Source organism: Anabrus simplex, chromosome 2 (assembly GCF_040414725.1).
Source record: "Anabrus simplex isolate iqAnaSimp1 chromosome 2, ASM4041472v1, whole genome shotgun sequence".
In the NCBI taxonomy this organism is placed as follows: domain Eukaryota; kingdom Metazoa; phylum Arthropoda; class Insecta; order Orthoptera; family Tettigoniidae; genus Anabrus; species Anabrus simplex.
In genome coordinates, this window is record NC_090266.1 from 156,788,498 (window position 1) to 156,814,125 (window position 25,628).

Here is a 25,628-nt window from a genome sequence, read left to right on the forward strand (position 1 = left end):
GGAGGGGTAGCTTTACACAACCAAGCTCGATAGCTGCAGTCGCTTAAGCGCGACCAGAGTCCAGTATTCGGGAGATAGTAGGTTCGAACCCCACTGTCGGCAGCCCTGAAAATGGTTTTCTGTGGTTTCCCATTTTCACAGCAGGCAAATGCTGGGGCTGTACCTTAATTAAGGCCACGGCCGCTTCCTTCCCACTCCTAGCCCTTTCCTGTACCATCGTCGCCATAAGACCTATCTGTGTCGGTGCGACGTAAAGCAACTAGAAAAAAAAAGGTTTACACATTTACACTCACTTCGGTGCGTCTACATTGCGCTTCATGATTGCTATGGTGGGAAATCGTACAAGGATAGAGTCATAAGAAAGTTCGATTTTAAGGGCATCGGGTACTTCCTGTGTAAATACAAGGCATCTAAAACGCATACAGTATAGTAATCCAATAAATAGAGCACTTGCACATGGGAGCCAGCATAGATTTCTGCTCGTCTTTGAATCATGCTAATTCTTTCTTTCTTTCTTTCTTTCTTTCTTTCTTTCGTTGTGTGAGGTTATGTTTGCCAGTGAGATATCCAAGTGCATAATTTGAATACTGTAAATGCACCTTCTTGGATACATTTTGGAAATAGTTCTTTTTTCGTAGCATTGGAAAGGTATAAACTGTGAATCAAGGGTAACTGCATGCAGTAACGGGCCTTAGAATATTTTGTAACGCGGCAAGGGTTGGTACTTCTGAATTGTGAATTGGCGGTTAATTCGAAATCACGTAATTCGAAGTCCGATTTTTGAGTCCCTAGAACACACGTCAATCAATAAAATAGATAATATATATTTTTGGTGTAGTTTTGTCGATGATATCTTTGTAATTATAGATAATAGATTCACTGATGCAGATACTATACTAGACAAACTTAACAATTTAGACCCCCAAATTAAATTCACTAAAGAAACAGAAAATAACCGTACCTTAAATTACTTGGACTTGACAATAACCAGGCACGACACCCACTTATCTTACAAGATCTATAGGAAACCCACACACACTTTAAATACCATAAAAAAAATGTCTCCATTCATCCTAACACACATAAAAGAGCAGCCTATTATAGCATGATACATAGAGCTTTCAATATCCCAATGACAACAGAAGATCGAAATAATGAATTAAAATTAATCCACGATATAGCCAAATACGATGGATACAGCAAAGAAATGGTCAACAAAATCATTCACAAAATAAAATCCCAACCTTAAACTAAATTAATCAAAACAGCCAAACCCAAAAAAGATTGTCCTATTTACCTTCAACAACACCAATATATATACTATAACTAATATCTTTAAGAAGCACAACCTGAAAATAGCATTCAAAACCACACACAACAGCACCAACACTATACACAACACCAAAACAGTCAATAATAATAATAATAATAATAATAATAATAATAATAATAATAATAATAATAAATACAACCAATCAGGTGTCTACCGTATCAAATGTAACAACTGTGACACAAGCTACATTGGACGTACAGGCAGAAACTTCACCATCCGTTATAATGAACATATAAATGCAGTAAAGCACAATCATTTCTCATCAATAGGCCAACATGTAGAAGAATCTAAGCACAATTTCACAGACATCAATAATGACATGATGATATTAAACATAAACTCTAAGGGCCCCCTGCTCAACATAACCGAAGATTTCTATATTTCTCTGGATCAATACGCTAACCCCAATCATAACATTAACAACATTACAGAGAAAACCAGCATCATCTTTGATAAAGCCATTCCTGCAATAAAGAACGACTATCTCAAATTAGTAAACACATGTCATAACAAACCGACGAATCACAAACCTAACCCCGCCCCTACTTCCACAGTAGCCACTCCTCCTTCCTCTCCACCTACATCCCTCCACACAGCTAACATGAGCCCCAGACGTACTCGTAGCAGAACACAACAAGTCTCCAAACATTTCGGTACACAACCTCCACAGCAACAATAGTAAGTACTCTTTCATTTCATACATACACCAGGCATTCCTTCATACGCACGCTATACTCACATTAGCTTTCCTTTACAGATAACAACCATGTAACATGCATAGACGAGAGAGGTGTCACCACCAACTGCTCTAAAATCAAACCCTGTCTCGTTGTATATATATAAATCTTATTGGACTACATCAACAGTTGAATTGCACAGTACTCAATTTTTCAAATTTTAATGACAAGAGTTCTTATAACATACCAATACAAAGTATATCAGCCATAGAACAGTCTCGATGATCACCTAATACAACTTAATCAACACAAGAACTACAAGAGGATTGAAGAATGAATGCTACGCAACATGAACTCAAATTTTAATAGACGTTTTTAAAATACACTATGTTTTAATGTGTTTAATGTGCTATATTTTTTAGTGTCTTATGATGTGGCCTATATATTTTAATGTGTTTATGTACTCATGTCCATGCACACTTAATAGGTTTTAGTTTATTATAACCATCACCACCTTTAATCAGAGATATTTTAACGCAACATACTGCAATATATTTTACTTCCATTTTTCATTAGACATCCGGATGCTCTAACGTAACACCTTTGTAATTTTGTCTAATGAGTGTAAATATTGTGTGCTAGCTGATGATGGCCAAGAGAGGCCGAAACCGGTACTAGTGCAATAATTCATTCACAATAAATAGTATTGATCAGTGAACATTTTTCTTGTCTATTACATTGAATCCAATCAATACGGAATATGAAACTTATAAATAATAAAATGGTTCCTGTCATTCGCATTTCCTTCCCAATTGACATTTGGTGAATTCAGATCTCCCGCTACAATCACATTCCTTTCCATGTCGTGTCCTACATAGCTGATTGTCTTATCAAATAATTCTGAATCCGTGGCAGCGCTACCCTTTCCCGGATACATAACCTGAATCTTGCAGTTTGTGTCCAGGTAACATTTTCAGTCATTTTATTTTCTATAACAATTTGAGTTTTGTTACATATTTAATTAATTTCAACACTTCTTCGTATGTGCAGATTTCAGTCCTAATTCTTTTCTTGACCTGAACTTCTATGTTAAGATTCTAACAATAGTCTAATATTGGACTCTACTAATGCAATTTCAAAAGGAATAGCTTTAAACAAACAAAAGCGCCAGGGAACAGGTATACCACTGCACAAAATTTCTCTACATTTTCAGTAACCTTATTGCCAGCTCAATAAAAATGTTACTGTAACATCTGCATAACAGTACTGTAGTTAAAACTTGTTGGGAATATGCAAGAAAATATTTAACTTACAGTTTGCAAAACTGCAGCCTACGAATCTGGCTGTTTACCTTACAGTTGTGGTACAGGCCCTGAGAAATTTGATATCCTGTCTGGAATTAAGACTCCAATCATTCACTTGGTGGCGTCTCCAATGCCTAGTTGGGTAAGGAGCAAAAGTTTACACACATCACAAGTGAACATATAGTTCACACCCAAAACAACCTCAGTGTGGAATGCTTAAACACCTGCAAGCAGAGGGACATTAAAATTATGACCACGTACTTCAAAAATATCCTTGTAAGTGTATGACCTTCTCATAAATTGTACTGGAGAATAGTTTTTTTTTTTCACCTATTCAGTACATTACATTTTCAACTCTCTAATTAAAATATAAAATGGTATATGTTTTGGTCTAATAGACCTTCCTCAGCTACAAAGCATTGTACACCTATGACATTGTGAATCAACTATCTTAAAAAATCCAAAAACTACTGAAGTCATATAAAAACACATTTCCAATTCTATTGAAACTGTCAAAATTAGGAAGTAGGTCAATGACCCAAGTTTTACAGTCATAACATGGAACATGCCAATTTCCATCTAACTGAATCTCTCGCTGCCACTATACCTTTCAGTAGATGATGCATGTAAACTATGATCAAGGGTGAAGGATTCAAGCCTTGTCTAATCCCTGTAAGGACTTCGAATTAAGAACTCGTTCTACCATTTACTCTCACTGCAGCCCAATTGTCAATATAAATGGCATTGATTGCTTTTAATAAAATGCCCTTAATCCCATAAGTCTCCCAGTATGGCAAACATCTCTTCCATCCGTACTCCTGTCGTTTGTCTCCTCCTAGATCTACGAAACATAAACATGCCAGTCTTCCTCTCATAAAATTTTTCACTTACCTGGCGTATACTGAAAATATTTCCCGACAGCCCCTCTGTGGTCTGAAACCACACTGGTTTTCGTCCAACCTACTCTTAATCACTGATCGCACCCTCCATTCCAAAATCCCAGTGAACATCTGTTGAGAACACTTTATAATTTCATATCTCATCCTAGTTAACTCTCCTTGCTTGAATATCATTAACTCCTGACTTATCCTCTTTGCTGACTCAGCGAGTTCTTTCTTTCTTTCTTTCTTTCTTTCTTTCTTTCTTTCTTTCCACAAGCCCTATTAATGTTGGTAACGCCCCATTGTATTCCATTTCGTTCACAAAGTTGTTTCTCGAACGAGTCCCTTGCCTGTGAAATATAAGTGGGACTTGGTTACTCCCATAGGTCATTACATGTAATAAATATCATTTTTGGTCCGTATTGATGATGTAGATTGAAATAATAACATTAAGTTATTTATTAGACCACCTAATCAATACAAAATCGTCTTGGATGATTTACATAAATTTGTTAGCTAATAGTGGGACATGTTTCGCCTTCTCTGAAGGCATCATCAGCCATAGTCTTAACCTTAAATTAAAAATAAGCGTCTAAATAACATGTAGTGATGAAATGAATTTTAAAATCTTGAAGAGATTTGAAGTAAAATAACATTAAAAATAACAATGATGGTTTGAAAATACAATGTGATGAGATACAATAGTGGAAGTATTAACAAAATTAACCTTAGAAGGCTGCTAAAATAAGTACAATGGAATAAAACAACAGATTGTTATACAACAAGTAGTAAGATTGCATAAAAGTAAAGTTGATAGTAATGGCGGTTATAATTAGACGATGGCGAAAAATCTTATGTAATCAAAGTAAAGAGGAGAGAGTAAAAGTCAAAGTTAGTCGAGAGATCCGAAGTTCATTATGATCTTGAAGATAAAGGATGAAAGTCAGATGCATATGGTGAAGTTGTAGAACACGTTGAGGATATGAAGTTGGTGAATAGAAGTTGAAGAACAGTTTCAAATAGGATCACTATGGACCATCTCAAAATTTGAAGTGATGTTCAAATGTTGTAAATTGTGAGTTTGTAGATATTCTAGTTGAAAAAGCATATACAAGTGGAATCTGTAAATGGAAGCAAGAAACGTAGAGTTAATTGTGTGAAAAGATATTTGAAAAATCTTGAAGTAGAATCGTATGCACTAACCACTTGACGGTGACAAAGATAGCTTGTAATATTATGAGTAAGAAGTATTTGCAACAGTAGACTTCTTGCTACGTGTGTTATAACTGAAGTTTTGTGTTGGAGGGGGATCTGTTTGCGTTGACGTAACTATTAGAGGGGGGCTGCTATTGGTGGGAGGGAAGGAAGAGAGTGTATTACTGCGCGTGTTGTAACGGTGTAAGGCTATTGGAGGGAGCGATGTTCCGGTGGGTGTGGCTATGGGTTTATTGGTTGTATTTGAATTAGAGGTACTAGCGGTGGGGGGAAGGGAGGGGGGTATATTAGCTGTAGGGGAGGTGGGAACTCTAATTGATGTGAGGTTGAAGATTTTTAAGAATTTGTTGGTGAGGGAAGTTGATTCTCGTAATAAAATAAGAATCTGTTCATACAAGGGGCTTTTTTTATCAATAGTGTCATTTAGATTTTTATCTTTATTAAAATGTTGGTCGAGGAAAATAAATAAGTTTTCATATTCTGTCATGAGTTTGCTTTTATCAACTCTTTTTAGGATATGGAGGTCTTGTTCTATTGTGGTGAATTTATGCCCGGTGTCCCTCATATGGTTGGCCATTGCGGAGAATTTGTTGTGTTTTTGGGCATTGTAATGCTCGGCGTATCTGGTAGAGAAGCTGCGGCCAGTTTGGCCAACATAAGAAAAATTACATGTAGAGCATTTCAATCTGTATATTCCTGATCCAGAGTAACTATTGTCTGTGATGTTGATAGAGTTGTGATTGAAGAATAAATTGCGATTAGTGTTTTTTGTTGTGTAGGCTATTTTTATTTCGTGCTTCATTAATGAATTGGTTATCGGGTAAATGCTATGGTTAGTGAACGTGAATTTAGCGTATTTTGGTTTGACGGGTTTTAATGGAGTTAAATTGGTAGCTAGTTTTAGTTTGGTTTTATTGATGATTTTATCAATCATATTCGTGTTAAATCCATTGAATTTAGCTATTTCCTTGATGAATAGTAATTCTTTCTTTAAATTAGTAGAGGACATAGGGATCTTTAATGCTCTATATATTAAACTGTGATAAGTGGCTTTTTTATGTGAGTTGGGATGTAAAGAATCATTTTTTATGGTTGTTGGAGAAAAGGTGGGTTTTCTGTATATTTGGAAGTCGAATTTGTTCAATGCTCGTGTGATTTTGATATCTAAGAAGTTCAGAGAGTTATTGAACTCATCTTCTTTAGTGAATTTAATATTATTATCTAAGTTGTTGAGGAATGATAGTATGTTATTGCTGTTGTTGATTTGTTTATCAATGATAGCTATGGTATCATCAACATAGCGATGCCAAAGACAGAGTCCGTTGATGTTATTAATAATCTTACTATGTTCGAGATTATCTAAGTATATGTCGGCTAGTATTCCAGATAACGGGTCTCCCATCGCTAGACCTTCTTGTTTGTAAATTTTCTTATTGAAGGTAAAATAGTTGTTGTCTAAAACGAAATTAAGTAATTTTAACCATTCATCAATTTCGATTTTACTCAATGTGCTATGTTTCAACAGATTGTTTTTTATGATGTTAATAGTATTGTTGATAGGGATATTAGTATACATGTTGGTGATGTCAAAAGAACATAAAACGTGGTTTGGTTGTAGACTGAACTTATTTAGGGAATTACAGAGTTCGATCGAGTTCTTTATGGGGTTGGAGTTGTGAAATTTGAAGTGTTTTTTTAGGAATTTGTGTAGGAATTGAGAGGTTTTATAGGTAGGACTATTGATACTATTAATTATAGGTCGAATGGGGACATCTTTTTTATGAATTTTGGGCAGTGATCTGACTGTAGGTAATTTTGGGTTCATTACAGTTAATTTCTGATAATCTTGATCATTTAAAATGAAGTTAGAATTTTTCAGAAGGTTCTTTAAGTTACGCTGTATTTTGTTTGTAGGATCTTTGTTAATTAAGGTATAGGTATTGTCTGAAAAAAAGGTTTCAGTTTTATTGATGTAATCTTGTTTGTTCATTATTACTATGGTGTTGCCCTTATCTGCTTTTGTAATTACTACGTTGTTGCTATGGATTTTGGATTTCAGGTTTAGAATTTGTTTCGAGACATTGTGGTTATTATTAGATGTTATCTCATTAATCAAAGTTGGGAGTTTCTTTTTTACTTCATATCGTACGTCATTCTGTTTATCAATTGGGATTTGTTTATCGATATTAGTTTCGGTTTCAGCGATGGTAGTGATGATGTCTTCTGCCTTTTTGTGATTAGGCCAATTATGTTTGATGCCTTTATCTAATAGATTTAATTCAAATATCTTTTCACACAATTAACTCTACGTTTCTTGCTTCCATTTACAGATTCCACTTGTATATGCTTTTTCAACTAGAATATCTACAAACTCACAATTTACAACATTTGAACATCACTTCAAATTTTGAGATGGTCCATAGTGATCCTATTTGAAACTGTTCTTCAACTTCTATTCACCAACTTCATATCCTCAACGTGTTCTACAACTTCACCATATGCATCTGACTTTCATCCTTTATCTTCAAGATCATAATGAACTTCGGATCTCTCGACTAACTTTGACTTTTACTCTCTCCTCTTTACTTTGATTACATAAGATTTTTCGCCATCGTCTAATTATAACCGCCATTACTATCAACTTTACTTTTATGCAATCTTACTACTTGTTGTATAACAATCTGTTGTTTTATTCCATTGTACTTATTTTAGCAGCCTTCTAAGGTTAATTTTGTTAATACTTCCACTATTGTATCTCATCACATTGTATTTTCAAACCATCATTGTTATTTTTAATGTTATTTTACTTCAAATCTCTTCAAGATTTTAAAATTCATTTCATCACTACATGTTATTTAGACGCTTATTTTTAATTTAAGGTTAAGACTATGGCTGATGATGCCTTCAGAGAAGGCGAAACATGTCCCACTATTAGCTAACAAATTTATGTAAATCATCCAAGACGATTTTGTATTGATTAGGTGGTCTAATAAATAACTTAATGTTATTATTTCAATCCCATAGGTCAGTCTTGCTTAAAATGTTCTGAGCTTGGTGAAGCAGGATGCTACCCTACTTGCACACCATTCCTGTGGAGACACCTCTTCAGAGGTTAGGGACCACATTGGATTTTATAGTCCTTGCTGCTTGAGCACAAGGAGGGCCATGACCCAAATATGTTGGAGATGCCCACTCCCATTTGATAGCAGCTGGTGTCTCGACTCTCGGGACCAGTTACTAGGCCACTCAGCCATTGCCTATGGTTCACGGACTAGGACATGGCTACAGTAACCTATACCATGAGCCAATGAAAATATTTAAAAGTGTGAATAATAATAATAATAATAATAATAATAATAATAATAATAATAATAATTTGGTATGGAACAAACATGAAGTTTAAAAATTGTATGTGTATGACCTGGCACATAACCTGGCAACGCTGGGTGGTACCGTATAGTACCAGTGCGCCTTAAGATTTTCTCATACTGATCATTACTCGCGACGCAAATCTGGCAACTCGGCTTTAGAATGTCAAGGTGATACTCCCTACAATGCCTAAAATCAACAGAGTTTTAATTGTTTGTTTGTGGCAACAACTGCTTGGAATTTGAGATCGTGTTGAGAGGAGTAAAAATGACTGCCCGTCTACGGTAAGTTGCTTTATTTTGTTGATAAAAATTTTGACAATACAATTTTTGTATCGTGTTGTTTATTATCTTGAAATATCAGTCCATGGTTTGAAATAACAAGCAATTCGTCAGCATTTCTGTGTTAGCTGTTATGATACTAAATATTCTGTTGGCACCGTATGGTACCACACTGCGCTTACCGTACCTCTCTGTTCCTTTTCTCCTCCTTGCTTTTAAGGATGATTATAAAGAAACAATTCATCATTTACCTGCAAATAATGATGTATAAGTCTCATTCAATTGCTAAAAAATCCACACCATAACACATGCGGAGAGCGCGATGTATCACGTCCAATCATATGTGAACTTCATTAGAGTGGCTTGACGCTTGAGAAGGTGCAACATGTTATTGAAGAAGAGGATACTGATGCTGAAGTAATATACATTGAACCACCGGAATGTTATGTATTATCTGATGAAGATCCGGCTGAAGAAAATGAAGGGGGTCTCGCAGATAACCTTACGGGAGGTGAACTGCGAGTACCAGCTGAAGTAGTGCTGAAACAGCAAATTCCGCACAGGAGTACAGAATCCACGTCCGATAATGATACATGGCCCACGAAAAGAGATGACGTTGACCGAAATGTTTTTGAGTTTTATTTTGACGATTAAATTATGATTTCCTTGTGCTCTGAAGCCATCAAATATGTGCATTTTCAAAACGAAGATCCTAAAGTAACACCGGAGAAATGAAAATATTCGCCATCATTTTACTTCTAAGTGGCTATGTGCAAATGCGACATCAGAATTTGGAAGATGCAAAATATTTAACACATATACATATCTGGGTGGTATTTTGAAGAGAAATAAATACAGTTGTTCACACTTCTTTTCTTTATAGAGTATCTGACACTTTGAGATCCAGTGCCCTACATCACTATATCGCTCCAACAAACGCCGGCGCTGCGCGGCCGCTGTATGTGAATACCGCGGCCGCAGAGAATGCATTAAGTGTAGTGTGGGCGTCTGTGGAAACTGATTTTTTTCCACTCTAAACTAGTGAAAAAGGGAATAGGGGACTAAAAACTGAATTCTATAGTAGTATCATTCCATTTTCTTAAAGATATGTCACGTCTGAGAAGTGATGTCACAAATGAACCTATACACACCGTTTGTTCCTTTATTGTAATGTATAAGCGATATTCTGTAACAATATTAATTATTAAATATGATGGTATTCTAATGAGGTAACAATTTTTGTTTCACCCAAAAGGTACGTCAAGCGCCGTGCAGTACCGTACGGTACCAGGCCCTCATTTAGAAACCAATCGTCCAAGTTTTAGAAAAATGACTTTAAAATGTTCTAGTATATGAATGGTGGGAATAATAAATAAAAATTTAAAAATCGAAATTTGAAAACTCCGGCTTTCCTGGGTTAATCTAATGAACTGATTGATGAACTTAGGAAAGACCATAGTGCCATTTCCCACTATAATTTCAGTGAGATGCGGAATGTGAAAGTGCTTTGAGGTGCTAGTATTGATTTGGGCCATTAGCAAACAAAGGTTAGAATGCGGTGTGTACCACAGTCCAATCGCAGATCGCAAAAAAAAAAAACCCATGGGGGAGGGAGTAGTGTGATAAGGCTCTCAATTACTGGAATTACTGGAAGAAAACAGGGAAAATTAAAGAATTGCTTATCCACCATAAACCAAACTGTTGAAGTGATCCGTAAAGCAAAACGTGCTTATGAAAAGGCTCAGCTTCAAACCATTGAAGTAACCCTCAGGAGTTACAGCCCTTGTGAATTTTACCATAATTTCAAATCTGAACTTAAGTTACCAAGCACTTTTACTGTGTTTCCAGGATGAGAACTGCAATTTTATTTTGTTTTTTTAATATTTTATTTTTTCAGTTGGCTTCACGTTGCACCGACACAGGTCTTTCGGCGACGATGGGACAGGAAAGGCTTAGGAGTGGGAAGGAAGCAGCCGTAGCCGTAATTGAAGTACTGCCTTGTGTGAAAATGGAAAACCACAGAAAACCATCTTTACGGCTGCTGGCAGTGGGATTTGAACCCACTTTCTCCCGGAAGCAAGCTCACAGCTGCACATCCCTAACTGCACGGCCAACTCGCCGGGTTAATATTTTGAATAATCGTAACGGTGAATGATTAGCTCAATACTTTTTGAGTCTTTACTCAACTGCCCTCCTAGCATCAAGGTTTACAATTCCTGGTCCATCCTTCATATATCCTGATCTCTTCCTCTTGATAGAGAATAAATCTCTCAAATCATTGCATCTTTCCCCAGCAACAAGATATCGGGCAAATATCCGTAGTTAGTGAATTTATTAAAATTGCTAGTCTCAAATGTATTGTCAAAATGGAAGAACTCGTTCATGATACATGGGAATCTGAAACTATTCCCAGGGAGTGGCAGTTTGGTCTTAAATATCCTCTCCATAATAATGGCAATAAATCAGATGTGAACAACTAGACATATCTCTCGACTCAGATGCCTATAAATTTCCACAAAAAACACTTCAAAGTTGCATTGAACCTATTGTTGATCCACATGTTGGTGAATAGCAGGCCAGCTTCTGTAAGATCTGCTCCTGCAGCAAACATATCCTTTCCCTGTATGCTTTATGTTGGTTATTCAGCCCAAAGGCAGGTTTGATCATCCATAGCTCCACCAACAGCTGTCATAGTTAGCCTTGGCATCACTGTAGAGGCGTACTAGGGAAGTGAGGAGTGAGGTAGTCTCCTGTTGCTTTCCTCACTGAGCCAGAAGCTGCTATTACATATCAGTCTTCATACCATTCATAGCAGGGACAGGCTGCATAAGGTATGGCATTACTAGCATCGCTTATACCTCTATCACCGGGCGAGTTGGCCATGCGGTTAGGGGTGCAAAGCTGTGAGCTTGCATTCGGGAGAGAGTGGGTTCGAACCCCACTGTCGGCAGCCCTGAAGGTGGTTTTCTGTGGTTGCCCATTTTCACATCAGGCAAATGCTGGGGTTGTACCTTAATTAAGGCCACGGCCACTTCCTTCCCATTTCGAGGCCTTTCCTACCCCATCGTCGCCATAAGACCTACCTGTGTCGGTGCAACATAAAGCAAATAGCAGAAAAAAAAACAAAACCTTATCACTTTCATATTGTCAAAGCCAAGGATGAGACTGAGGCAGGTCAATAAAGGTAACAAATTTAGTCTAGCCCATACCAGAAGATAAAGTGCACTGTAAACACATCATCTAACCAGCAAAGGCATATCCTATATAATCAAAATCAGTCCTTTCGCTCCAAAACACTTGCATTGACTTTTGTTGATTTCAAAAAGACCTGTGACTCTATCAACCAATTTAACCCTAAACCGGGCGTGCTGGTGAATTTTGTTCACCAACCTGAGTGTTTCATCTGTAGTTTTTAGTTCCTAAGAGCTACAGCTGTCGTGCTGCTAGTACCTTCCTGCGAAGTCTTATCGATACTGTACTCTCAGTGTAGCGGTATCTGTCCAGGAAATTGCACGTGTCACGAAATTTACCACGTGCCCGGCAATGTAACATTTATAGGCTGTAGGGTTAATCATCTTGATATCCCAAGGAGATAGGTGTGAACAACAAGACCCATTCAATCATCAAACTAACTCTGGATCCAAAGCATTGAACACAAGACTGCCTTGCTTTTGCAGATGTCCTAATAGAGGACGTCAACATTGCCCTTTTCAGGTTGAAACATAAGATGTAGCTGAAGCTGTAGGTCTCCAGATTTCCTTAGGAAATATTGAAGTAATGATGACTGACAGTCATAATACCACCAAATTTGTTGATACCAAATAGGGAAAAATCAGAGTTGCATTTTTCAGGTATTTTGGATCATTTCTGATATTGCATCAGAGAAAGAAATCCTGAAATACCAGGATAAACAAATGGAAAGAGCTTTTCACCTCTGTAAACCTATTTATGAGACCAGATTGAGCTCACGGCAGGTCAAGTACTGCTACTACACCACAGTAGTATGACCTGAAACCTTCTATGCTACTGAGTGAGTGCTTGGCTCTTGCTCACCATATGAAACGGAGAGAATCCAAATGAAGGATGGCGAAATTCCTATGAAAGATCCCTTGGCCCTCATTAAAATTCTTATCGTGAATATCACCCGAGGTCAAATGCAGGAGCTGTATTCTACATTTGAAAAGCGCTTACTTGTTATGAGGAAGTGCCTCCTTATGTTTCAGTGTCACTTATCTCGAATGATGAACACTACAGAATATCTCGAATTCTTGATTGTCGCACGACTTGAAAATGTACAACTCCATGGGAAACTACAGTGTAGGATTTGGCTGGTGTCTCAGAGAATGGTTCAAGGAAGAAGCAAGTTCAGGACCTGGGTACACAGTTGAAGGGATTTTGTGGAAAGAGTGAGAAGACAAGCTGGTGCAAAGTAGTCCGAAGAGTGAAGAACTGCATTTTTAATCAAGATGGAGTACTGGAAATCTGGAAAGGCTGACTAGTTTTAACCATGGTCCTAAGAGGCTGAAATAATGTGCACAAAAAAAAAAGAGAGAAGTAAAAGTTGTATTCAACAATGACAGTTTAGTGCTAATAAACAATTAACTTTGAATGGAGTAGAAACTAGCTGCTTCTGACCTTAGAAAACTTTTTGCCTCACCACACCTTTATTTATGGAGAAAATTTGGCTTTAAGCTATTTTGTTTCGTTAAGTGGATAATTAAAAGAGTTTGATCATTGATCATCTGCCAGAATGGTCAAGATTAGTTTTCTTCTCGTGGCTTGGTCATAAACTTAGGATTAAACGTAAGAAACTTCATCTTATTTTCCTTATTGAACTGAGATCACAATAATTTAAAGTCTATCAAGTTCCACCTTTTCAATACTAATACAATGTTGTTGGATGATATTTACAACATTATTTATTATTACAGTACATGTTTCGGTGCTCTATTAAGTCACCATCATCAGCTGATTTAGAAAATGTGAAAAAACTTGGCGATATAAATATTAAGTATCAGAATATCAGGAACACCTTAACGCTATAAAATATCAGATTCTCAGCGGTAGGTCAACATATTCATGAGTACAAACATAAGTTCACAGACATTGATAAAGACCTCGAGATCATGGAAATACTTTCTAAAGGACAGAAGCTTGACATTACTGAAGCATGTCTAATACATATTGACCAATACTATAACGCTAACCTTAATCTAAATGAAATTTCGGAAAAACCCAAGGTACTGTTTGACATTTTGATTCTATTACTTAACAAGCTAAAAATTCCAGAAAATTCAGATGCGTTCCGAATGCTACGTAACAACTTTACGTACTATTGTCTTCGTCCACAACGCCCCCCGGACCCTCTCCTAAAAGTTTGTTTCTTGAAACATCCCCTTTGCCGCCCCTACTTCTCCTTCACTAGCGCTGCGTCACACAGCACAAGATACTAGCACACACACACTCATCACACGGTAGCCGTCACGCGAAGTACACAGCTGTAGAGGTGAGTCAACCGTATCAACAGTTAGATTTAATCAGTTTCTTTATCAATTTTCTCGCTTTTTAATATTGGGTTTCATCATTGCAGGGTTCCCATTGAACTGAGAAGATAATTCCGCATAACAACTGTAGGGCAAATTACAGTTCCAACCACGCACAAAGCAATAAAAATACGAAGTTTTAGTACTTAACAAATATAAGAAGACGGCTCATTTTTCAACAATTATATATAATGAATTTCATCCAACAAAAACAGCTAATATACAAAGGAAATGAACATTTTTAATATCAAATAGACTACATGCAATTTTAATTCCTCAATTTTAAGTGTGCATTCTAATTAGACAGCACGAGAGCATAGGATTGCAGACATTAAAGAATGTTTAAGACAAATCATCAACCAGATGAATTTTTTTTTTAGAATTATGACTTACAAGAATTTTCTTGTTACATATTAGGGAAATTTAATATAACATAATAGATGTTTAGGTTTTAATCAATAAATATTCTGTTGTAAATATGTATAAGTATGAATTAATTATGACAATATTTTGTTTAATATTTAATATTTATATCGCCAAGTTTTTTCACATTTTCTAAATCAGCTGATGATGGTGACTTAATAGAGCACCGAAACATGTACTGTAATAATAAATAATGTTGTAAATATCATCCAACAACATAGTATTAGTATTGATAAGGTGGAACTTGATAGACTTTAAATTATAAACTTAGGATACGCATGGGACTCCAGTGGAATATAAAGGGCATTAACTTGTCTAGAAACTGTAGGGACCACTTGGTGATCTTGTAATTGTTATACCCAAGAGAGATATAAAGCAAAAGGTGTGAATTGGCTAACTACATTAATACAAAAATGGAAGGAGTGTTGTTATTTAATATAAATGACATTCCTAGCTGACATGAAAGATTTTTAGTAATGAAGGCTGAATTTTCTGCAAACAATGTAACTTTATAAAATTTACCTCTTAACATTGTGTAAAATGAAGCTGAGTTTTCTTGGTATGTGGCTGAAAGTCAAAGAGAATTAATGTAAAATGTTTGACAAATCGGGGATTAATCGAGTGTTCCCCCCAGAAATGTTCGTCCGCCAGATGGCAGAAATGAGTTGCTAGGCGGGGAGTACTACATAAAACATGAATATAATAAAATTTCAATGTATTCTCCTCAGGGCAATAATAATAATAATAATAATAATAATAGTAAGTGGTGGTCTGTTTCAATGTTCCGTTTTACTCTAGGCCAAGCGATTCCAACTGAAGTGCTCGCACGGCCCCAGCTGGCCCTGGCAGCAGCCCTGGCGCAGTGCTCTATCACCGTTGATGTGGTGGGGGAAGGAGGGGAAGTGGCAGCGGCAGAACCACAGGTCAAGTCAGCGCGCAGCTTATGAAAACAATATTATTTATGACAGTTCTGTGAACACATTAACACACAATTTATTCTGTACATACATTGCGTTTGCCTTAATGTACATTTAGCGTTTAAGTCTATTGTTGACATCGTTTTGTGGCAACTAATTTACCAATATTGGGTACAATCGATTTGGCAGTAGAAATTCTAATTACAGCCTCTAACTCAGCATCAGACAGAAGTCCTAGTTCTCCATTTATTTAAATTCAGAACTGAAAACCTCTGTCCGCATGCATACGTTGTACCGAACATTGACGTAAATTTTAAGGCAAGTGCTTGAAGTCTAGTAAATTCTTGTGGATGAACACCTTTGTAAAAGGAAATTAAATCACCGCTTTAGTCGTTGTGCCTGTCTTTTAGGATTGCATCACACTGTAGTTTTATCAGCTCTGTTTGGAAATATGATGGTGATTTTTCAAAATGCGCCGACAATGGGGTCATTAATATTTCAAATTGAGGTGACATATCATTCATTTTTTTGAATCGGGCACTGAATTCAGAGTGCAAAGTCTGTAACAACGTCTGATAGTCTCCAAGATTTTCATAAGTAGACAAATGTAATGATTTTTATGAAGGAAAATTGTCAAAATTTCTGGTTTCAAGCTGACTTTTCAATAACAAACTCTGCATTTTGAAAGCCTTAATTTTATCACACATGGTGCTAATCAATTTGTTTCTCCCTTGCAATGAAATACAGTATTTAAATCATTCAAATAAGACGTTATGTCTGCCAAGAAAGCGAGGTCAGCTACCCATTGTTTAGTCTGCAAAGTTGGTAAGGAGAACCTTTCATCTCCATGAACAGAGCAATTGCTTCAATTATTACAAAGAAGGTTGCTAGCACTTCGCGCAACGTAACCAGCGCACAATACAATAAAAGGGAATGTCACTACATTCTGCCTAGAGATCTTTTAAAATTTCTTTGAACTGCCGATGGTTCAAACATTGCTCTCTGCAGAAATGTGTACATTTTGACACAGTATCCATAACAGATTTAAAGTTGCGAAAGTTCTTTGCTCATAATTGTTTTTGATGTAAAACACAATGTACCGGTACCGATAATATTGGAGGTAACCCAGCATCGCGCACCTTCATTTTGATGAGGCCTGTAAAACCTTGCCCACCCGACGACTTCGCTGGTGCTCCTTCATTAGCGACACTAGACAGATTTCAGAGTGATAAGTCCATATTGTTCATTACATCTTCAACAGCTGCAAATATATCTGCGCTGGTGGTAGTATCTTTGAGGGGAATGATGTCCGGTAGTTCCTCAGTTCCGGCGAAATCTTTTTAGACTCCCCTGACGAAAATAGATAGCTGTGCCGTGTCATTTTTGTCAGTAGTCTCATCGAGAGCAATAGAGTACTTCTGGAAAGTGCCTCATTTGTTTCGCAATTCTATTTCTAGTCGGCACCAAGTTCCTGTACTGGACGAGAGGTCTTTTTTTGACAAGCTTATCGCCTCAAAGTGGGTCACAGCACATGGACATATTATTTCCGAGCACTCTATTAAACATTCTTTTACAAATTCACTATCGGTAAAGCTTCGCCCACTTTTTGCAAGTTTCAGAACAATAGCCCATAACTTGATCGAACTGCGCCTTCTAAAAGTGTTTGGTTCAAGTATCTGTTGGACAGGGAGATAAAATAATAATCTTGGTGTTTTCTTAGCAGCACATCTAAGTCTAATTCTAAACAGTTTTTAATAATACAAACCCCAAAACAAAAACAAATCCCCTAAATTGGATGTAACTCAATTCCTAATGAGTAAGTTATTACTTATCTCTGAAGAACTTGGCAATTCTGATTTTAACTTAGCATTTCGTTCGGTTCTTGCTGTGCCAACGTCATCATAGGTTGGAACATGTTTATTGTGGTAGTGTAGTCGAACGTTTGAAGACTTTACCTGTAAAATAACATGACAAATTAAACACTGAGCTTTTCATTCAGTATTGAGAACAAAATATGAATCCACCCATGACGGATTAAACAACATTTTTAACGAAGGTGGAACCAAATGCTCCGCTATCTGTTCTGTTGAATAGATTCCACTGAGAATGACACACACAAAGAGAAAATGAGAAAGAATGTATTGTCTCTTATGCACACATGCACCGACCACTGTGTGGGGTAGGTGGGGAAGGAGGGGAACGGTGCTGCCGAGTGCAGCGCTGGTGCGCCCCAGCACTAAGTGCTAGTTTGATAGGCCTGCTCTAGGCCCACTAGATGGTAGAATAAGCCGAATCTCTCATGGGCGTCTAAGATAAAGTTTTGATGAATTTTGTGAAGTAAACACCAAATGTATTACCAGAGATCTTTCGCATGCCATCATCTTACGACATGGAATATCGAATGGAATTTGTTCCGCCCTTCAAAAATCCGATCACCTTCTCTACCATTGATCCAAACAGCAATGACAACAGGCAGCTAAATATTTTAGTGTTATCGCAAACAAGACATAAGAGTATTTTGAACATCTAGTGTTCCATTGCTCGTTCATAATCATGAATGTATCGAAATGTACTGTGTATACATGTATTTGATTTGATGGAAGATTACATATACTAATACTGAAACACTGGGGCTTACCACTCGGTTGCTGTGGAGCACCATACCGGTTTGTGACATTCGGAATCGAGTCATCGGATGCGATTTTAGACACCGCTCGCGCACGACACTGCGTAAGAGTCTAGCTAAACATTTAAACTCCGGTGTAATTGATGCAATTATGCGGACAATTTGTCGTTTAACTCTTTCGCTGCGCTATTTTTAAACAGAACCCTTACAGAAAAATGTAATTTTTTTCGTCTTTTCCAAATGAACTGAAATTTAATTTTTGTTAAAGATTAGTGACATTCAACACCATTGCACCATTTTTAACTCCACTTTGGCAAACTAGCAGTGACATTTGACCTTGAAACACACATTAATGTGATACATCTCCAAACATGGAACTGGACACATTGCAGGCTGCTCTGGGTAATTCTTACAAAAAAATACTGTCTGTTTTCTCTTGCATAGTCCCTTTCCTTTCTCTGAACATTTTGCTGGTAATATGGAACAAACAACACAATTAGGTTTGTGACTCTTGTCCTGCTGCTCCCCAAGAAAGTGCGTCTCCGTCAGGCACGCTTGAGGTATGTAATCAGAAGGTCTTCCTCGTTTCGCCGGCGGACTGCGCTGATACTCTCGTGGAAGTCCGATTATGACAGAATTTTTGAAGTCAGGAGCATTAATTACCCTTTTTTGAAGCTTATTGTACAATATTCTTCCTCTCATTAGTGAAGTTTCAATGCCATCACTAATATCCCGCTAGTCCGAAACAAAATGATCTTCCTCGTTGGCACTTTCTTCCGAACAATCACTATGCACATCACTTGTTTCATTGTCCAAATTTACTAAACAGACTGAATCAGAATCGGCCACCAAAAGATTGAAGATTTCGTCACTGTCATTACTAGGGCCCAGATTTTTAGGTTTTAACCTATTTTTTTCCTCGCTATTTAATTCACAAATTTCGATATATTTGTTCGTTTCACACTTCCTGGAGCAGAATATGTGAATTTCATTGCACCTTAAAAAAACCTAAATGAGGGGTTGACACCTAAAATAACCTAAATAGCTGTTTTACCTTCTTCAAATAATGTTTTTTTTCCCCTGCATTATAAAATTATTTCCACCGCAATTACAAGCAGTAGGACGGAGATAGTTCATGTTACTACCGTTAAATGCAGCACATCCCATGTTTCTCACTACATATGTGACATCTGGTGGCTCCTTGATGCATCTGATAGATCAGGAGGAACGTAAACAGTTTTGCCTCCAGTCGTCCATGGAGAGTACAGCCGGCAGTGTGTGTGGTGACTGGTTCCTGCAGTATTTTCTAACCGTAATTGCTGTATAGCGAAACAATGCCTAAATCGCACTTATTAACAAAATTGATTGCTACAGATGGACACTTCACTACAGACGGTCGAGTAGTCTTCTGTCAGGCATGCTCCAAAGAAGTAAGTTTCCCGTAACTGATCTAAAACCTGCATTGCAGTATCCTAGCTTGCTTACTGGAGAGTACTTAGGAATTTGATTCTTCATTTCAGGTTAAATGTGAGCAGAAATCCCATCATGAGCAGCATAAATCTGCAGCTGCTCACGTGGCTAGCGTAGCGAGGAGAAATAAGTCCAGCAGCAACAGTAAGCAAACATTTATTTCTTCCACAATTGGCAAGTTTGAAGATAACTTTAACTTTCGCCTATGTCAGGCGTTGGTGTCTGCAAACGTCCCATGGAACGTGCTAAGTAACCTGACCATGAAAACATTCTTAGGAGATCCTCAGCGGCTGCAGTATACCTAATGAAGCCACTTTAAGGAAGAATTATTTGCAACCTATTTACCAGAAGACATTAGATTAAATAAGAGAAGATATAGGCGATCACTATATTTGGTGTTCTGTCGATGAAACATCTGACAGTTGCGGTCGCTTCAATGTCAATGTGGTAGTAGGTAAGCTGGATCAAAATGAACCAGGTAACGCTCATCTAATTCTTTGTAAAGAATTAGAACTAACTAACAACAGCACAATAACCTGCGCTGTGAGGGATGCTTTACGCATATTGTGGCCAGCAGAGAATCAAGATAGTAAGTTCCTTTTGTTAGTGACAGACAATGCTGCCTACCTGTTGAAGACAGGGCAGGTTCTACAGTCCTTCTACTCGAGCATGCTACACGTTATGTGCTTGGCCCACGGCCTGCACCGCCTTGCGGAGGAGATTAGAAGAGACTTCAGTGACGTCAACAGCGTGGTTTCTTCAGTCAAGAAAGTTTTCCTCAAAGCCCCAACACGTATACAGTTGTTCAAAGAGAAACTACCAACAACACCTCTTCCACGTGAGCCGATACTTACCCGCTGGGGAACTTGGTTGTCTGCCGCTATTTACTATGCTGAGCACCTAGAAGGAATTTAAAATGTTGTCAATGACTTGGATGAAACAGAAGCTTCCTGCATCGCAAAGGCCAAGAAATCACTCGAGTGCCCGACCCTCGTCGCTTCCCTAGCAGATATTAGGACACATTTTTGTTTTATACCAGAAGCTATTCTCCAGTTGGAAGGTGCAACCTTGCCACTCAAAGATCATTGGCAATGTTTCCAGAAGAGAAATATCTGGACCATTCGGAGTGGCATGTTCTTTGAAGCTGCAGAAGATTCTTCAACGCAATCCTGGTTTTGAAGATACGAAAGTCATCAATTCAGTATTACAGGGAGAAAAGTATTCGGTAAAATTACCCCTACAACCTAATGCATTAGCATCTATGTACTACGCTTCAATGACGTCATGTTCCCTTGAAAGAACTTTTTTGTCATATAAGAATGTGTCACGTGACAACAGGAAATCATTTACTCCAGACAATTTGGGTATGTACGTTGTTATTTACTGCAATGCCAAAAAATAACTTACAAAGGAAACTACAGTGTATTCTCTCTGTATTTTTATGAATATGACAATGTAAACTAACGTAAAATAACCTATTTTAAGAATACAAAAAACCTAAAGTGAAAGTTTATGCCACCTAAAAATCCCGGTCCTAGTCATTACTAATGTTTTTCCGCTCGCTCATAGCTGCCGAGTGAAGCCTGCTATCGGCCAGACAGCTGGCAGGAATGTTGGCGGGCGGGTGGGTGAAAGATAACAAGTAAACATAGGTCCAGTATTCACGGCAACGTTTTCAAACAATGCTTAGTACATAGTCAATGCATGACTATAGATGTTTGTATTATTAAATGCGCCTTTATTAAAGAAGCGCGTGGAAAATATAGCAGGAAAGTACCAAGTCGACAAAAGTAGATTTCCGCAGCGAATGCTATAGGCAAGTAAGTCGACAAAAGTCGACTTCCGCAGCGAAAGAGTTAAATAAACAGTTTTACAGTATTTACATTTTAGTTTCGAGCCAGCAGTGAGAGGTCGGCGTGCTGCCGCGTGAGTCAGAGGTTCCATGTTTTAATATTATGTAACTAAAACGTGCTATAGCTTATGTTAGCTGGGCGGTCTGTAAAAACAGCATGGCGGTGCGCCCATTAAAAAGGTCCTAGGGAGAACACTAATCTATAATTATAAATTTTGTGACTGTGGATTGTGGTGTACCTCTTTGTTGGATTAGTGATTACAAGATATGTTAATTTCTCAGGTTGGGATGTTGGTGTGGTTGCATTCAGTCTTACACAGGTTACGTACATGATTTCTCTTGCTATAATCTGACCCTAATGTGCTGCTAGTCTTTTTGAGAACTCTTGATTTATTGCAATTCACATTTACTGTTTTAGGGTGTACTGTGTTGTTGGAGATGGTGAAAGTGCTGAGGGTTCAATATGGGAGGCCCTCAATTTTGCAAGTCATTATAAACTGGATAACTTGTGTGTAATTTTTGATATCAACCGTTTGGGCCAGTCTGAACCTACCAATCTACAACACAACATGGATATATATCGCAGGAGATTGGAAGCCTTTGGGTTAAATGCTATTGTTGTGGATGGCCATGATGTTGAAGAACTCTGCAAGGTAATTTGTTCATAACAATATAAAAAAAAAGAAAATTGATAATTGTCTTAAACAATGTTACACATTATTGTACATGTATTGTTAGCAGTGTTAGTTTTGTGTCAATTGTGCTGAATGAATATATATTGAGCTTATTTTTGAAAGCAAGTAAGACTGTTTTTGGAGATCTGTTATTCTAGCATGTTCATGTGTAGAATATGTAGGTCTCTGCAGTAAAATCCTGTTCTCTTTATTTATGATTTAAGTTTTTTGATTGCAGTCTTGAAATTTCTATTTGGCCAGTGTAAATCTTCCCTGGATAATTTTTTTAAAACCCACATTCAAATAATGAAAATGAGAGCAGAGAATAGTTATATCCTGCTTTCATGTTTGCTCAGTTACAATGACATTTCTTAATGCTACAATGTAATGTGTGGAAAGATTGTGAAATACAGATTTTTATTTTTACTCTTTGGCACTGGCTAAGTAAAGGGACATTTTAAAGTTTGCTTAGTGGAAACATCATCCAGCTTATTGGCAGACTTCCTCAACTACAAAGGTCTTCCCTTTGGGTTTCTCAGAGAGAAACATTGGTATCATGCTCTTCTTCGCATCAGCTACGGTATATCGACGCACTCCTGCTTGCTGAAGGGAGAAGCACACTCGGTGTGTACTTGTGGCGGCCATCTGATCGTAGTACACATCCTTACTGAGTGCGTGGACCTGGCCGATCTGTGCCGTAGTCTAAAACTTCCGAGTACCGTTCCCTCATGATGAGCCGTCAGCAGACCTTATCATCAGTTTTATGTGGGATAGTGGCCTGTTTTACTGTTTTATTGTGTTAAAGTGAATTTTCTATTTGCTTTTAATTTTCATTTCATTGTTAATTACATTTTTATTCTACAGACTCTGAGTTTGCCTTTGTGTACTTTTGATAGTGTTTTTTTTTTTAACCCTTAACTACAGTCACACCCCTAATTCTAGGAACACTACCAGCCTTGGAGACCTGCGCGTCTCAGTAGCCTCCTCATTCTCAGTTTTCTGCTGGTCATGATGGTGGTCATTGTTGGAGGTGTTCTTTCTTTCTTGCATTATAAAAGCGACGTGCGTGTGCGCGCGCGCGTGTGTGTGTGTGTGTGTGTGTACGGGGGGGGGGGGGCACAACTGTGTGTGTTAGTTGGTGACTGACTGAGCTCTCTCTTTTTTTTTTTTTTTTTTTTTTTTCTTTTTTTTTCCCGTTGGTTGTATTTGTTTTTGTATCCGTTGATGACGGTGACAGGTGAACTATGTTAAGTGACCCTGACCCATAGTATGCAAACATGACTTGACTCCTCTGTATGAGATGATGGTGAAGGTGGAGAGGAGGAGATAGCCAAAGGAATTCTCCTTTGCAAGAAAGCAAGATGGAAAGAGAGGAGATTTGCAAGAAATTACTTTTCCAATCAAGATATAGGTGATAATGGCGATGTTATTACTGAGGTAACCAGTAGGCCTAGTGCATCAGCGAGGAATCAGAGAGACTGAGTAGGCCTCGAACCAGCCCTCAGATCCAGGTAAAAATCCCTGACTTGGCCAAGAATCTAACCCAAGGCCTAGGAGTAAGGGGCAGGCATGCTACCCCTACACCGCAGGGCCGGCAATTGAAATACACAAGCTCTCTTTTCAGTTACTACCTGATATCGGCATGCACAACTTCAGGACAGCCTGAGTAGAAACAAATTTCCTCTCGTTTTGAGGAAGTCTCCTGCTCCATCAGTACCTTTCCCAAGAATTTTCTCCAAATGTCTGCTAGAACTTATTTATTTGTCCACATAGGTAGTTCAAGAGCATGTAATCACTGAAAATATCGTCCCAAAAAAACGAGTTAGCAGACCTGAATATGTATTCTTAGATTGGGGCAATGTGCTGGTATCCTCAGAATATCAGGCGGAATTCTAATATTATTGAATCCATTTCTACCATAAAAATATTTCGTATCAAGTTCCTCAACATTTTTGCTTTTCTGGACATGACCTACACATTCCACTTTTCTTATTTCTACTTCTGGATCATATGGCTTAGAAACATGTACCATTTTAAGGCCTTTTGTATCCCCATCCCCAATATACTCTTTAAGTATTTCAAGCCATGCTTTTCAACTGCATTTGAAAATGCCTACCATACTATTACATTCCATGCTAGCTGCACTGCCCATATGATTTGCTGTACAATGAGGAAGGTGGTGTTCAGTCCATTTATTATATTCGGCTCCTTTTTTAGGCCTCTTTCTCTGATCACACAGACAGAACACTTAATTGACTTGACCTCTACATCAATCACTTTCCCACTTCTCACCCTAATGATTGACACAATGCCATGGCGAGACATGAACCCATAAGTTTTCCATGACCCATCCCCAGAAACGGAAGTCTCACATTTCTCTGGATTTTCTGTTAGACTAACCTCCTGTTTTCCAGCTACCTTCATGCTTTCTTCAGCAACATCCCTGATAGCAGAGAGAATTCTGTTACAGGTCAGGGCATAAGTAGGTTGCTTTATGGCTGGTGGAAAATCCATAAGACCACACAAAAAGTTTCCAAGACCAAGACCTAAAATCCGCATAGCATACACTATTCTCCTGTTTATTTCATTGACTCCGTTATTATTTGAAGGATTGTTCTTGAAATGTTTGAAGTCACAGTTCTCACACAGTAAACAAAATTTGCAGTTCAAATATATTACTTTCAGTTAATTTCACATTTCCATGACACAATTTGCAACACAAATGTTCACTTTTATTATCAACTAAGGAAGAAACATCTATAATCCTATAAGACACACTGTCAGTATCCTTACTACCAGACAGGTGACCTAACCTCTGGCCCAATTTTCCTCGCTGATGCACTAAGCCTACTGGTTACCTCAGTAATAACATCGCCATTATCACCTCTCTCTTGATTGGAAAAGTAATTTCTTGCAAATCTCCTCTTTTTCCATCTTGCTAAGTTCCCTTAGGCATTATGACCACACTTCACAACACAATGTATTCGAAACACTTGCCGGGCTGCGTGGCTCAGATGGTTGAGGCGCTGGCCTTCTGACCCCAACTTGGCAGGTTCGATCCTG

At 37.8% G+C, this 25,628-nt stretch overlaps 1 protein-coding gene across 2 annotated transcripts in view; it reads left to right on the forward strand.

Moving 5' to 3' along the window:
• The window catches only part of LOC136863949 (transketolase), a 268,751-nt gene that overhangs the window by 135,231 nt on the left and 107,892 nt on the right, over positions 1 to 25,628 (forward strand). For both annotated transcript variants that reach the window (XM_067140399.2, XM_067140400.2), the window contains exon 4: positions 22,310 to 22,544. In XM_067140399.2, the coding sequence (XP_066996500.2) occupies positions 22,310 to 22,544 (235 nt within the window). The remainder of the gene's footprint in view (positions 1 to 22,309; positions 22,545 to 25,628) is intronic.